The sequence below is a fragment of the Cryptomeria japonica genome, chromosome 3 (assembly GCF_030272615.1).
Source record: "Cryptomeria japonica chromosome 3, Sugi_1.0, whole genome shotgun sequence".
Classification (NCBI taxonomy): Eukaryota; Viridiplantae; Streptophyta; class Pinopsida; order Cupressales; family Cupressaceae; genus Cryptomeria; species Cryptomeria japonica.
The window spans coordinates 354,812,324-354,826,843 of NC_081407.1; the positions used below are offsets into that span (position 1 = coordinate 354,812,324).

Sequence of the window (14,520 nt, forward strand, 5' to 3'; positions counted from 1 at the left end):
GCATAAGATACTCTCAAAAAGTGATACGCGAACATGAGTTTCTGTATCAGATCTAAGTATGCCTGCAGCCAATTGAACTAAAAGATAATCATAATCAAAACTATTGGCACAGTGGTAGTAAATAAACGGATTTAACAACATACTACATTGAAGGATTAACGTGCATCGTGGATGCTAGAGCTGATTGCATATAAGCTCTTGGCAAGTAAATTGGGCATGTTAAATGGTGTTGTGGCAGGCTAGGCTTTGTGATGCTTCTGAATTTTGTTGCTTTTGTTCTCACAAGAAGCTTCCAATCAATAAATATATGTTTCTTGCTTTACATTAAGCTAAAGATGACCTAAAGATAAAAGATGGCGTTATGGTTATGCAGAAATAAAGAGTAATACGTAATTCATATGGGGTTTGGGGAGTTTATTATAAGGGTCTATACCTTCAAAACTCATGATCCCGTTTCTGTCAGCATCGTGCATCCTGATCAAAGTGAAGTGTGAGTGAGGAACGAGCGAGATATTGAATGGCAAATCAAATTAGTTGTACCTTATCATCTGCTGTACCACGGAGTCTGAGAAATGAAGATTGCCAGCGGCCAGAGCTTCCTGCAACACAAATAATTACCCTTCATATTTCACCCCCTCGAGGAGCAGCAAGAAAAGGAATAAAGGTTAGAGGGTACTTTGAGGTGTGCAGCGTTTATGTTGCCCGTTTTATTAACATCCACGGATTCAAACCACCTCCTCAGCCTCTCCTCGCTCGCCGCCATTATTCTTACTATGATACAACAGATTCCGTTGACGCCTCTATTTTCTTCTTTTTAATGCACTCGATTGCAGGCCTGAAATTTCAAATTAATCATGCCTGTCAAACAACTCAAACAATTATATGTTTATATGTTACGGTTGTACGGTTGTAAAAACAGTAAATTTCCATGGAATACACGGAGTACGAGGTCCAATAAAACGAAAAAGGATTATTTAAAATCTTTTTTATAAAATAGGAGCCTCTATTTCTTAGGAATGCATGGGGTGGAGCTAGAAATTATCCTATCATCTTAGGAGCATTTAAGTATATTGTTTAAGTGAAAATATGTTTTTAACTTGTTTTTATCATAGAGAATAAAGACAAAGCTAGAATTTATAAGACTATTAGCTTTCTTAAATTTAGGAGCTTAAATTTTTAAGTTGAACAAACACTACAAAATTCATTAGACCAGTAGCTTTAAAATATTCTTAAAAAATCTCAGCTTCAGCGCTATCTTTTAGGAAGCCCTCCTCAATGGGACTTGTTGACATGTTTTTTATGACAGCGTCGAACACAGAATAAAGTTGCCTAATGGTCACTTCACCCTCTCTTAATCAAAGTACGATTGCATGCTAAGATTGCAAAAAGTTCAAACAATCGACTCCAAGGTTCCTTTATGCTACGGACGTGACTCAGTTGGCTGATGTGATTGTTGGTAATCCAAGGGGCCTTACGTTTGCATCGTTCTTTCACTTTTCTGTTGTGGCTGGAACTCCATCATCGGATATGGCAATTCTGCGATGATGTTGCTTCGAACAGACTAAAATGAACTGAAAGTAAAAGGGAAAGGGTTCAGAAGGATCTAAATCTACTCCTAAGAGCAGTGATAACGATGAATAATGCTTTGGTGGACAAATTTCAAATAAACCAAGCTCTGCTTCGCCAAGATCAACCACAACTCCGCAAGAACCAGTGCAATCTTCTGGGGGTGCTAGAGGATTTTCAAATCGAGAAAGTACATTTGAATACCCAAAAACAGCGCAATCCAAATGACCATCCACAATCAAACTTAGCGCAAATTCAGGGGGTTTGGGCTAACTTTACACTGCAACTTACAATCAGCAAGATGCAAAAAGTATGAACCATGGAAATTCATCAAACACCATTACATTCTCCATTGAAATCAAAGCACTATACTACTTCTACTCTAAGTGAGGAAGGTGAAACCATGCAAGCTTTGAAAAAATAATTTAAGTGGACACCATCAGAGAACAATGTTTCACTATTATTATCTCAAAACTTATCGCAACAATTTCAGACAAAGCTCCCTCCCCCGTTACAAATGAGGGGGGTCACCCCTTTATATAGGCTTCAAGCCCTGGCTACATGCAAAACCCTAATTAGGGTTTGCCCAAGAAGATTCCCCACTCAAGATGCAACAAGGTGGGAATCAGCAATAAATACCCCATAAAGCCCATATACAATTAATTACAATCTTGCCGAAAATGGCACCCATAAAACATTAATTAACCATTACTTTTAAAAAGTGCCCACCATGCAATGAATGTACCCTCATGCAAAAAATTGCCCATGATGCCATAAATGCACCATCATCTCTTGAACGTGACAGTTGCATGCAAAAGGAATCTACCATAAATTCATAAATGTGACGGTTGCATGCAAAGAGATGCTTCATTAATTCAGCGTCTGTTGACTCGGCTACCACTTGGCGAGAAAACCTTGGAGAGAGAAAACTTCAGGAGAGAAGAATTTGATCCATGAAGAATTTTTCTTGAAGTTTCTCTAACTCTCCTTGCTCTAGAGGAGATTTTCAACAATTCTCCACCATCTCCTATTTTTAAGGAATTTCCACAATTTTAGGGTTTTGGTCCAAGAGAGAGAGAATTCTCTCATGTATCCTTATCTTCAAAAATTTCTAAATTTGGAGGTCATTTGAGCCCTAAAAATGGATTTTTCAAATTTTTCCCTAGGGAGGAAATTTCTTGTTTAGTTCATCGTTGATTCCTTCCTTGCCTTAGAAATTTTATCTTCAATTCATCCTTGGGTGTGATTTCTTGTTGTGGAGGAATTCTCCTTTGGAAGGAAATTCGTTCCTTATCCTGAGGAAGGAAATTCTTCATACCTTAGCCAATTTTCATGATTTCCAAGAACTATGTCCTGAAGGAAGAAATTTCAAACACTTAGTCAATTTTTCACCTTTCCTGGAATTTCTTCAATTTTTCATCTTTCTTGGAATTTCTTCAATTTTTCACCTTTCCTGGAATTTCTTCAATTTTTCACCTTTCCTGGAATTTCTTCTTCTTGGGTGCAATTCTTCCCCGATGAAGGAATTCATCTCTTTATGCACTGTTCATTCTAGCGCCCTACACAAGGTCGGGGCGGAAATTCCCCCTAAGGAAGGCATTCATTGTTTTGTGAATTGTCCATGTCTTATTTTCAACATCCCTATTTTTTAGGGATGCTCCTAAAATTTAGGAGCCAGGTTCATTGGATGGAGAATTCTGCCACGATTCCGAATCTATGACAATTTCCTCATTCCGACGAGATTCGGTGTCTAAAAATAGAAAATTCAAAAAATTTGCCCGAGGGGAATTTTACTTTCTATTCCTCCTTGACTCCTTGGATTCTATCCGTTAGGAAAAATTTCAACTTCTAGCTTGGGTGGAATTTTCTCTATGTGGAGGATTCATGAAATTTATCCATCTATCCTTGCCTGCCCCATTTTGGCACCCAACTGCATACTTGGGCGGAATTTTCACTTGGCCAAGGAATTTCATCTTTTCTTTGTTATCCTTGGACATCCTGTTTTGGCGCCTTCCACCTTACTTGGGCGGAATTTTCACTTGGAGAAGGATTCATGGAATTCTTTGTGAATCCCTGGGATCTTCATTTTGGTGCCCAAGCTCATACCTGGGTGCAATTTTGACTAGGAGAAGTATTCATGGAAATTTCCTTCTCTCCTTGGCTTTTTCATTCTAGCGCCTAACTGCAAACTTGGGCGCAATTTTGCTCTATCCAGGGATTCATGGATTCTCCTCCTGTCCTTGGGAATACCATTTTGGCACCCAATTCCACATTTGGGCAGATTTTTGCTTTGGCCAGGGATTCATGGATTTTCCTTCTCTCCACGGGAATCCCATTTTGGTGCCCAACTGCACATTTGGGCGGATTTTTTCTCTTGCCATGGATTCATGAATTTTCCTTCTCTCCACGGGAATCCCATTTTGGCGCCCAACTGCACATTTGGGCGGATTTTTTTTCTCTTGCCATGGATTCATGGATTTTTCAATCATTTAATCTCCCAGACTTAGAATATTTTGACCTCCTGAGATTTTGAAGTGTTTTCCTGAGCTTTCCATTTTAGGCATGGATTTCCAGCACTTGACCCATTTCTGGCTTTCTTTGTCTGATGTCTGACTTTCCAGAATTAGAAATGTCTGCGAACTTCTGATCTTTGTCGCCTTGTTTGATTGACCCTGCCAGTACTGACTTTCCAAAAATAGAAACTTTCAAGGTGTCAGCGTTAGATCCCTAGACTGGGTGCAGGAGTGACTTACTATAAATAGAAACTTACTAAAAATAGAAATTACTAAAAATAGTTAGTTTGATTTTTGGCAAAATGACGACATTCCGGGACTCGAAAAAATCCCTAAAAAATAGGGACTTTCTAAAAATAGAAAGTTGCTCCGTTTGGGCTCAAATTTTACTGGGAGGTTCCTTGAAGTGTCCTGATTCCAGTTGTATGTTCAGTTTCTTCAAAACCCTAACAGAAACCCCTAAAATCTAGGACAAAAGGCATAAATCCAAAAAAAGACAAAACAGGCCCTAGACTTAGCCGAATTTGCTCAAACAAAAGGCAGACTTGACCAATATGACCCCCAAACACTTGCAAAGCAGAGAGACTAACGAGACTGTTGCAAAAAGACCCCAAAAACAAAGCCAAAAGACCAGAAGGGCCTAAAATGTAGGGGGTCCCCATTTGCAATGGGGCGATGTGTGAAAACGTCACAACAAGACCCTAGCCTTATTTTTACAATGACAATTACACTCTGTCAAACAACTCAAACAATGATATGTTAATATGTTAATAATATTATTATGTATTATTGTTTTATTATATTATATATTTATATATTTACAATAATATAGAAATGAGGTTCTTCCTGCGTTGGTTAAGTGTTATTATCGTGGCCACCAAGGTTCAAACCCCTCTGAGGATCGGAGGGCATGTCATGCCAATGTCACCAAGCATGTTAAAAAGTTTACCAAACACTATTTTAAAAAACAATGTAATATTTCTTTTTTTGTTTTTCATGCATTTAAGTGTCACAAATACGTCAAATCAAATGCTTTTGGTTCTTATTGATGGAGGTTTTTGCATCTATATGTAAGTGTAATATGATTTCAACATAATTAATCCATTCATTTATTTCCTATCGACATTAATTAAATATTTTTTATTATTTGATTAATTCATTTATTAATTCTTTTAATCACACCTTGAAACTTAGGCTCCTAGAAATACTTAAATACACACGCATTTCTCTTTGCTCATGTCCAAGTGAAAAAACACTTAATCCAATGTGTAATAAGCTATCAATTCTCTCCATTGTTTATTAATCCAAAATCCAGTTACAGAAGCTCAAGGAATCATTTATTAATCTCTTTGAAGCAATCTTAGCTCTAAGGACTAAATTATAACAAACATAAAAATTTGTGAACAAACTTATACCATTATAGAGTGCTCAAAAAGAGAATTTTGACCCCCAAAATAAGCCTAAAAATCGATAGTGTATATGAAAGTCACACCTTATGGGAAAAAAACACCGCTAGAAGGGCGCACAAAAGACCCTATCCATGTAATATGTATTAGGATGGTATCATTGGGCTCTCGAGTGGGGATTTGGTGATGGACCCAATCCAAGATTTTTATTTGTTTAAACCTTTAAAATTTGAAGTTTAAAAGAAAATCTTGTGGAGGGATAAACTTGGTCTTGCATGATTAGGGGCTAGGGTTGAAGGCTAAGCCCACTACCTAGGTATTGACTAGGGTCTAGCAAGGGTTGAAACCCCATATTAGTCATCAGTCCCCTACTTCCATGTTGTTATGGTTATTAGAGGATGCATAAGAGTTTTTAGAACTTGTACCCTCTATATATAATTTATATATTCTATAGGATTTTTTTATTTAATTTTTATATATTTTTTATTTTTCTAATCTTGCAACTATACAATTATATAGTTGAAAGGTGAGAATTTATTTTTGCATCAAGTCTTAGTGGCCAATATATATCAAATTTTATGGGCATGTGAAAATAAATGGGAGTTGTGTCCATCTAGGACATAGCACAGGTGCATTATAACACACTTGTGTTATTGCTTGGTGGCTTAGTAGTAATCAAGTTTAGACTATTCACTACTCAACCATAACATGCTTGTATTTTATTTGTATTAGAAAAAACCAAAGTGTTAGTGTAGGTTTTTACTTCCCTAGTGAGATATTTATTTTCCCTTTGTCCTAGGTTTTTCCTACACTTTTATAAGCTTTCTTAGGTTAATACAATAATTTTTAATTAAGTAATAACTTGGAGATAAGGTGTTTCTCGGTGTCACCATCCTAAAGGGAGGAGTATTTACTATTTTTAGGCTATTTGTGGTAACTCCATATCAGTTAGATTGACCGCCTCCATCATCTCCCTAGTTCTATATAAAATCACTATGTAGCTCTTGTATTTTGCATTCTTTTCCATACATTTTTATTTTCTTGCATAGGTTAGCATTCATGTACATCGATGCATGTAGTCATTCTTCTACAACTTTTCTTTGAGCTTCTAATGCATTCTTCTAATGACTCTCACGTGGATCGTGAGAGAAACGAGATATGAGACCAACCACAAAGGAAAGATTAATACTAGTGTGTGTCAAGTAAAAAAGAATGGCAACCAACAACCTATATAATGTAGCATTAATTGAAGGAGAAGAACAAGTGGAAAACAACGCAATACCTAACTAAAATGGTGTGGAAGCAGGCTTGCAATCAAGCATGCCAAATCCTCGAAGAATGTCAAGAGCATGCTTTTGCTGACAAATGAAAATCCCATCTAAAGATTGAATGACCTAAAGACAAGGAAATAATGCAAAACGCCAAGGTCTATCATGTTGAACTACTTCATCAATGGGATCTAAACACTCTATACATTGAAGGAGATTTGCTTGTAAGAATCAAATCATCCACATACAACACCAATATCAAAAAGATCACCCTCCTGGTGTCGAGTGTAAACTATGGGATTATAATGACAATGTGAGAAACCATAAGAGAGCATAAAAGTGTCCACCTTCTCATACCAAGCCTAAGGGGCTTGGTTGAGACCATGCAATGAAATACAAATCTTGTAAAACAAATGAAGATTCCTCAACAAAGTCTAGTGGCTACTCCATATAAATCTACTCATGAAGATCACCATGCAAGAGCACACTTGTCACATCCATCTAATAAACTGACCATTCGTGTGAAGTTGCAAATGAAAGTACAAGATGAATAGAATTCATCTTGCCAACAGTAGCAAAGGTCTCAACATAATCAATATCCTCAACTTGTCAAAATCCCTTGCAAGAAGACAAGCATTATACTTATCAATAAAACAATTTACAACATAAGTGGTATGATACATCCACTTGCATCGCACCAACTTTCTCCCCCTAGGAAGAGGAACAAGGTCCCAAGTATGATTATTCATCAATGAAGAATACTCCTCTACCATAGCCCTATCCCATTCAGGAATACCTTTTGCATCTAAAACTTTTGAGGATCAACCAAAATGGCTCTATTCAAAAGACAAAGCCCAAAAAGTTGTTACAAGTATGACAAGAATCTAAAGGATCACCTACCCAATCTCTAGCTACATCAACAATACCACAGACCCACTTGGGAAGTGGAGGAGGTGGTGGTGGTGGTGGCTAAACTAGAACAACATCCTCATCCTTAGAAGATATAAAATCCTTGAGAGATGAAGGGGGATTAGGAAGTGATGGAAAAAGCTAGTGATGAAGAGTCCAATAGAGGATATTGACTATCAAACTAGACATCTCATCGAAACAAGACCTCTATGGAAACAAGATCAAATAACCTATACACCTAAATATCCTCACAGTAGCCAACAAAGATGAGTTATTGACTTTTCCTCTCCATGGCTTTCCTTTGACCATTTAGAATAAATGCCTAAGCCTCACTCCCAAAAACTCTGAATGAAGATACATCAGGTTTGGCATGGGACCAAGCCTCCTCAAAAGTCAAATATTGCAATGCCTTATGATGTATCCAATTCTTATTGTATTTATCATAATTCATTACCTCAATGCAAAAAGTAATATCCACATCCCGAGACTGAATCATGCAATTATCCATTCCTCATAGTGTTATGTTCTTTCTCTCGGCAACAACATTCTACTAAGGGGTATAAGGGACTATATGTGGATGTAGGATGCCATGCTTTGTGCAAAAGTCCCAAAATGCCTAATTAACACACCCCCCACTATCTATGTGTATCCTCCTAATACAAAGACCATATTGCTTCTACAAAAAATTCTTGTACAACATAAAGGACTAAATTACATCACTCTTATACTTAAGAAATTACACACATGTATGCCTAGAGAAGTTGTCAATGAATGTGAGCACATACTTGGCCCCTAAATAAGATTAAGTTAGAAAGGACATGAGGTCATTATGGACCAACTCTAAGGGTGCCTTAGCATGTGTGGCTTTATTGAATGAAAAGAATCATGGTGATGCTTACCAAGCACACAACCTCGACAAACACTATCTATGTGAGAAATATTAGATAGGGTAGTCACCAATGCTTGAGTGATCATCTACTATAGATACCTATAACTGACATGACTAAATTGTTCATGCCAAAGGTTATTCATTGAATCTACATGTTCAATGAAAGATGAACCAATAGGAATTGTACTCTCAAAGATATCAAACTAGTATAATCAAGATGCAAGACCAATACTCCCAACAACCACAACAACATTAGGATCGTGGAGGTCTCTCATAACCTCATCTAGTAGTGTAAACTCAATTTTATTGCCCATGCTAGAATGAAAAATCTGATTGGCTAAAACAAGGTTGGTAGAGATGTCAAGAACAACAAGAACATTGTAAAGACAACTACCCTCAAGCTCAATAAGGCATGAACCCGTAATCAAAAGCTAGGTAGAATCCCCCACTATAATTTGTGAAGTGCCAAAATTTGAAAGAGGGGTAAAAAGGTCCTAAAAATGTCGCATATGGTGAGAAACACCATAATTAAGTATCCAAGTAGCTACTGAAGACAAGATTGGTTTAGAAAGAGCTTTCCTTGTGTGGGAGGAAGAAGACTTAAGCTAAGATATTATGTTGTTGTGTGAACTCCTTTAAATCCTCTAGTCTCTTCCAACACTTGGTGACTAAATGTCCCTCCTTGCCAAAAAAATTGCAAGGTTCACCTTACTTATTCTTCTTCTTCATTTTGGAGAAAGAATCACCAGACTTAGAAGAATTAGTAGGTGATGGAGTGGATGGAGATCTTTGATCTTACCCCTGAATGGGCTTAGAGGAACTCTCACTAGCTAATGAAGAATGTGTCTCAGGTTTTTGTTTCTTCTTATGTTTCCCTTTAGATGATTGTGCTACCAAATCTTGTGACTTCAAATCGAAAATTCAATCAAGATGGGTCAACTTAGCCTGTTCTTGTGTCAAGTGATAAGAAAACACCTCCAAAGAAGGAAAAGTGAAGGTATCACCCAAAACATCCATGGTGGAGTAAAAAGTAGTTCAGTGAGGACCCAAAAACACCCTCAAAGGTTAGATAAAATCATGAATATGCGCTATTTGTCAGTCTTATTTTTTTCAAAACACTGCAACAATTATCTCACTTGAATTTCTCCAGAGACTCCTTGATGGAGGAGAAGGAATTAGGTACTAATTTATTCAAATTCATCTGAATTTGAAGTGTCCTAAACTTATAAATTGTCCCAAAAATATGCTTCTACTTAACCCACATAGCCCAAGGGGTAGTTCAAGACTCAAGGTGAAACATGAGACTATCTGAAAAATACATGGAAAAAAAACCCATTGTCTCATTTATCTTGTTTGTATATTGAAAGGTCTCAAACTAATGGTCAAGTGTGGTGGGTTCTCTAAGGCTGACCACAAACCTCTAGAAATGAGTAATTTGGTCATTAGGGTTTTCCAATTATGATAATTATAGGGCATGAGGTGTTCAATAGAAAATGAATCTATCATAGGTCTAATATATTACGAGCATATGAAAGATGAAATTTTACCCTCCCCCCACAATAAGAAAAAACAAACCCTTTTGTAACTTGAATGACTAGGAAGTGATAAAATCAAGAAATTACTTCAAATTGATGCTCTATGTATCTAAGTTGAAATCTAGAAAACATACTTGTAAATTTGGGTTGAGCATTGAATCCCCTTTTCAATGCCTACTCGTTTGCGAGAAATGGAACATGGATGTGAAATATATGGCCTTAAGAGTGAAAAACTAAAGATCTAACTTAGAATGCCTATAGAAAAAAAATTGATTAGAATCAATAATCAAGACTAGCACCACTAGATTAGGCTTGAAAACAACATTTTGGTGATAATTTGTTTGTGCAATTTCAACCATAGATGCAAAAGTTATGGCCAAAAAACCATAGGTAGTTCAAAGTGTAAACTAAAGACTAGAAGGGGTGTTTGCATAGGCATACGTACTGCTAACTTCAACAAAATATTTGTTGGCATTTTTGATGATTATGTTGTGATTGTCATTGATGGACACACACTTGCATTGAGATCAGTTTTGTATGTATGAGTTATGCTCAACTGGCAATTGTTCCAACCGGTATGATGCATTATAGTCCTTAGACTATTGGTGTTTTGTAGAAAGTGATTACCGATCTGAAGCGGTATGTAGACCCCAAGCGGTTCGAGGATCTCAAGCGGTACGAAGGACCAAAGCGGCAGAACACATATTTGCCAGTCTTCATTTTGTCAAACCGGCAACCGACATTTTGCTTGAACCAGTATTTTGTATGAACCGATAATACTCTGTGATGAGTTACCAACCAACATTTTGTGATGAGTTACCATCCAACCATTGTTTGATGGTGCCGACACTTTAGCATGGCTTTTTGTGTTGTGTTACCAATTATGTCTAGATGCATTGAACCTAGGAAATTGTAATGTAATCCTATTGGACCGACATGAAATCAGATTCCTTTATAAGGACATCATGTCTAGGGTTTTAGGTTGTTGATAATGTTGTTGTTGTGATAGTTGATATTGCGGCTAGGGTTTAAGGTGGTTGAGGAGTTAGAGAGAGTCTAAATGTGTAGAAGACTAAAGTAATGCTAGAATGCATTAGGAACAAGCTATCAAGGATCTAACCAAGCAACCTGTGCTATTAGCTAGATCAATCACTTGTTGATTACTCACATCTTCGACAAGTCTGTAGCCCTCAACCGAGTAGGCCCAAAATCCTTTTTGTAAATCCTATAATAAGGTGGTTCACATCTATGGATCTAAAATCCTCTAGCAAGGTAGTCTTTAATCGGACTTTTCTCCTAACAGAGATTGAGATTCCTAACAGGATCTGTTCTCGTAAAGAACATTGTAAGACCTTAACCGATCTGACCTTAACTGGTCTGGTTCCTATTCTGCAGATAGTTACTTGTGAGTTCCATCTCACCGTGGTTTTTCCCATTTGGGTTTCCACGTCAAAATCTCTTGTGTTATGGTGTTTGTGCTTCTGTGGGTGAATGCATTATTAGCTATTTGGTTTGCATGTGTGTTAACCGGTTTGTCTGCTAAACTGTTTTACCGGTTTACTGTTAGTCTTGCAAAGTGTTTAAGTGCAAAGATTTTTGGCATACTAATTCACCCCTCGCTCTTAGTATTCATCAATATTCCCCTTTATCAAGAAAAAAAATGGACCCCTTGATAGAAAATATTGAATCCTCTGCAAAAAAAATTGAGCCGTCTATCATAAAAAATTATAGATTCATCTCAAAGTGCCTAGATTTTTTGTTGGCCACTGGATCTTGCCTCAAAATGCATGCCCATAGAAAATAAATGCCCAACAACAAGAAATTAGATTTTGACAAATTGATAGCCAATCTACAGGGTTTGGGATGTTGTAAATGCAATGGTGAGGTCCATTTGGCTCCAAAGTGCTAAAAAAAACCGCACTTCTAGATCCACACAAGAAGGCAAGATTTGTGACCCTGTGACGCTTTTGATAAAAAAAAAAAACCCCCAAACATTGACAATGGGTTTGTTGAATCAACACTCTGACACCACGTTAAAATTTGTAACACAAGCACCTATAAGATAAAATGACAAACAAAGAACACCTTCCACAAACGAGAGCAACAAGAATAAAATGTTACATTCCTCAAAAGCAAAGGATTACATAATGATTGCAAATGAAGGAATTCTTATAAGAATAAAATAATGCTAATAAAAGCATAAATATTTAACCCTAGATGCAAACTCTAAATTAGATTAAATTAGCTAGTGCCAAATGTCACAACCATAGTGAATTAGACAACTTAAGCTATTATTAGCTTAATCTAATAAGAGATAAAAATAATCCAAGTTTAGCTTAAGTGAATAATGTAATGAGGACCTAATTATAATTAATTATATAGTGTCCTAATTACTCCAACAAATATGTGGTAGTAGATATCAATTGGATGTGAAATGCCAAAACCCCAAGACAATAATGAAATGAGTGTGAAGGTGATAAAAGAGGAATTTCCAATGATTGACGGGGGAGAATGATTTGAAATAATTGGAGAGAAGTGGTGAGTTACCTCAATCTCTGATTGGGGTGTCCATGGGAAAGGAGATAGTTCTTAATCATTCAAATCCTAATAAGGATCTTGCATAGGGGGTTCAAAGTAAGGAGAGGATGAACTTCTAAGAGAATGGATTAGAGGCATTCAATATAACGGACCCACACAAGATCAAGCAACTAGCCTCTATATTTTTGAAATAAAAAATTGGATAAGAGAATAAGAGGGAAATAAAAATAATTGAAAAGAAAAATGAGTGTCCTTAAGGGGGTTCAAGCTTTGATAAACAATTATTTGCTAGTATCTAGTGATAAAAAAACCCCTCCCTTGGCAACCAATTAAGATGATAACATGGATCGTTAGGGGACTATGTAGTAGGCATTGTTATGTTTCAAGAAAGAAAGTTAAAAGAGTTAGAGGTAGAAGCCTCTATTGATCAATATCTTGGTTGGAGTCGAATTTTAGAAAATTTGACCAATATTGTGGGTAGTCGAGGATAGTTGTGATGAATAAGGGGACTCTTGAAATATTATCTTCAACTCCAAATTGGATGACAATGTAGGTAAGAAATTTTTATTATGATTTGAACTTCATTTTGATTAATGTGTATGGATCAATTAGTGTTAAGTAAATAGGAGAAAACTTTTAAGACAACATAACAATCTCTAAACCAATAATAGATACAAATCTTAGACCACACACTATGAAAAGATGAGATTGTTTAAAATTTTAAAATTGTGTTGCCTTAATATGGAAAATCCATAAAGATATACCTCTTCTTTGTCATGCTTAAATCATCCACTTTAACATGCTTAAAAAAACTAACTTAGATGAACATAGAAAAATAAATAAATAAAGATTATATCCCCATAAGATATCAACAACTATGTTGGGAATTAAGGTTTCTCAACCTTAGTATTTTCTAGTATTGATTTAATTAATTAATGTATTTATTTATACCTATATTGTATTTTGTTGCACATCATATTTCATTTCATTTATGCTTTGCATGGTGAGTTGTCATCATGCTTGGAGATGAGAAGGATGTTTTTGTCTGCACGTGAGAAGGTAGGGTTCCCATTTTGTGGTAGATATCCTTTGTGATTTTATCTCAGGTAGTACGTATGAGGTTATGATGACATGACGATGCAAATATCTATGATAAGTTATGATGTGTAAGGACCAAATTCTATGTTAGGTTGGACAACTATTAAGGAGAATATTTGCATGGAGAATGTGGGCACCCAAGTTGGGTAATGACAAGCTATAAGAAAATTAGCTATTAATAGTTAGTTATTACAGAATCTCTTATAGCTTTAAGTACTATCAATTATGATAGATTCCATGATAAAGCTATATGAGGTCTATAAGAGCATATGACATACCTATTTATGGAAAAAATGAGGTACGCAAGTTTGGAGGTATGTACGATGAGTCAAAGAATATTGTATGTGTGTAATTTGGATGCTTAGAGGTGGTTGGAAAATGCATCATTTGGTTCTAGACACCCATCTCTTCTAGCTTCCTCTAGAAACTATAGGTCTCCACACTTGTATTATTTACATATTGGATGTCTTGGAGAGTATTTATGCATGTGAATTTTTCTATAAGTACTATGATGTTGCTAAAATTAATCTCTATTATCATACATTGAATGTTAGACTCCAATTGAAGAACTTGACTCTACCATTGTATTGCAACCTTATCAATTTATTGGAATACATAGAGTTTCACTTTTCAATGTGCCGGTTTTTAGCTAAAAGGTTTTTCCTCATGTACACCTGGTGCCATTGTTTTATGGTATTGCATTTTTAATATTTTTCATGTGTATTTTCCACATATTATAGCTAGTTAAAGATTTGTATTAAAAATTATAACATCCCCCCCACTAGATTAGTGTTTTAA

At 36.2% G+C, this 14,520-nt stretch overlaps 1 protein-coding gene across 1 annotated transcript in view; it reads right to left on the reverse strand.

Annotated features, from left to right (window-relative positions):
- LOC131079996 (uncharacterized) overlaps positions 1-941 on the reverse strand; it is a 228,909-nt gene extending 227,968 nt beyond the window's left edge. The window contains exons 1-3 of the mRNA XM_058018045.1: positions 677-941; positions 541-599; positions 434-474 (exon numbers count right to left, since the gene is read on the reverse strand). Of these exons, the coding sequence (XP_057874028.1) occupies positions 434-474; positions 541-599; positions 677-763 (187 nt within the window). The 5' untranslated portion in view covers positions 764-941. The remainder of the gene's footprint in view (positions 1-433; positions 475-540; positions 600-676) is intronic.
- Between the last annotated feature and the right edge of the window lie 13,579 nt (positions 942-14,520).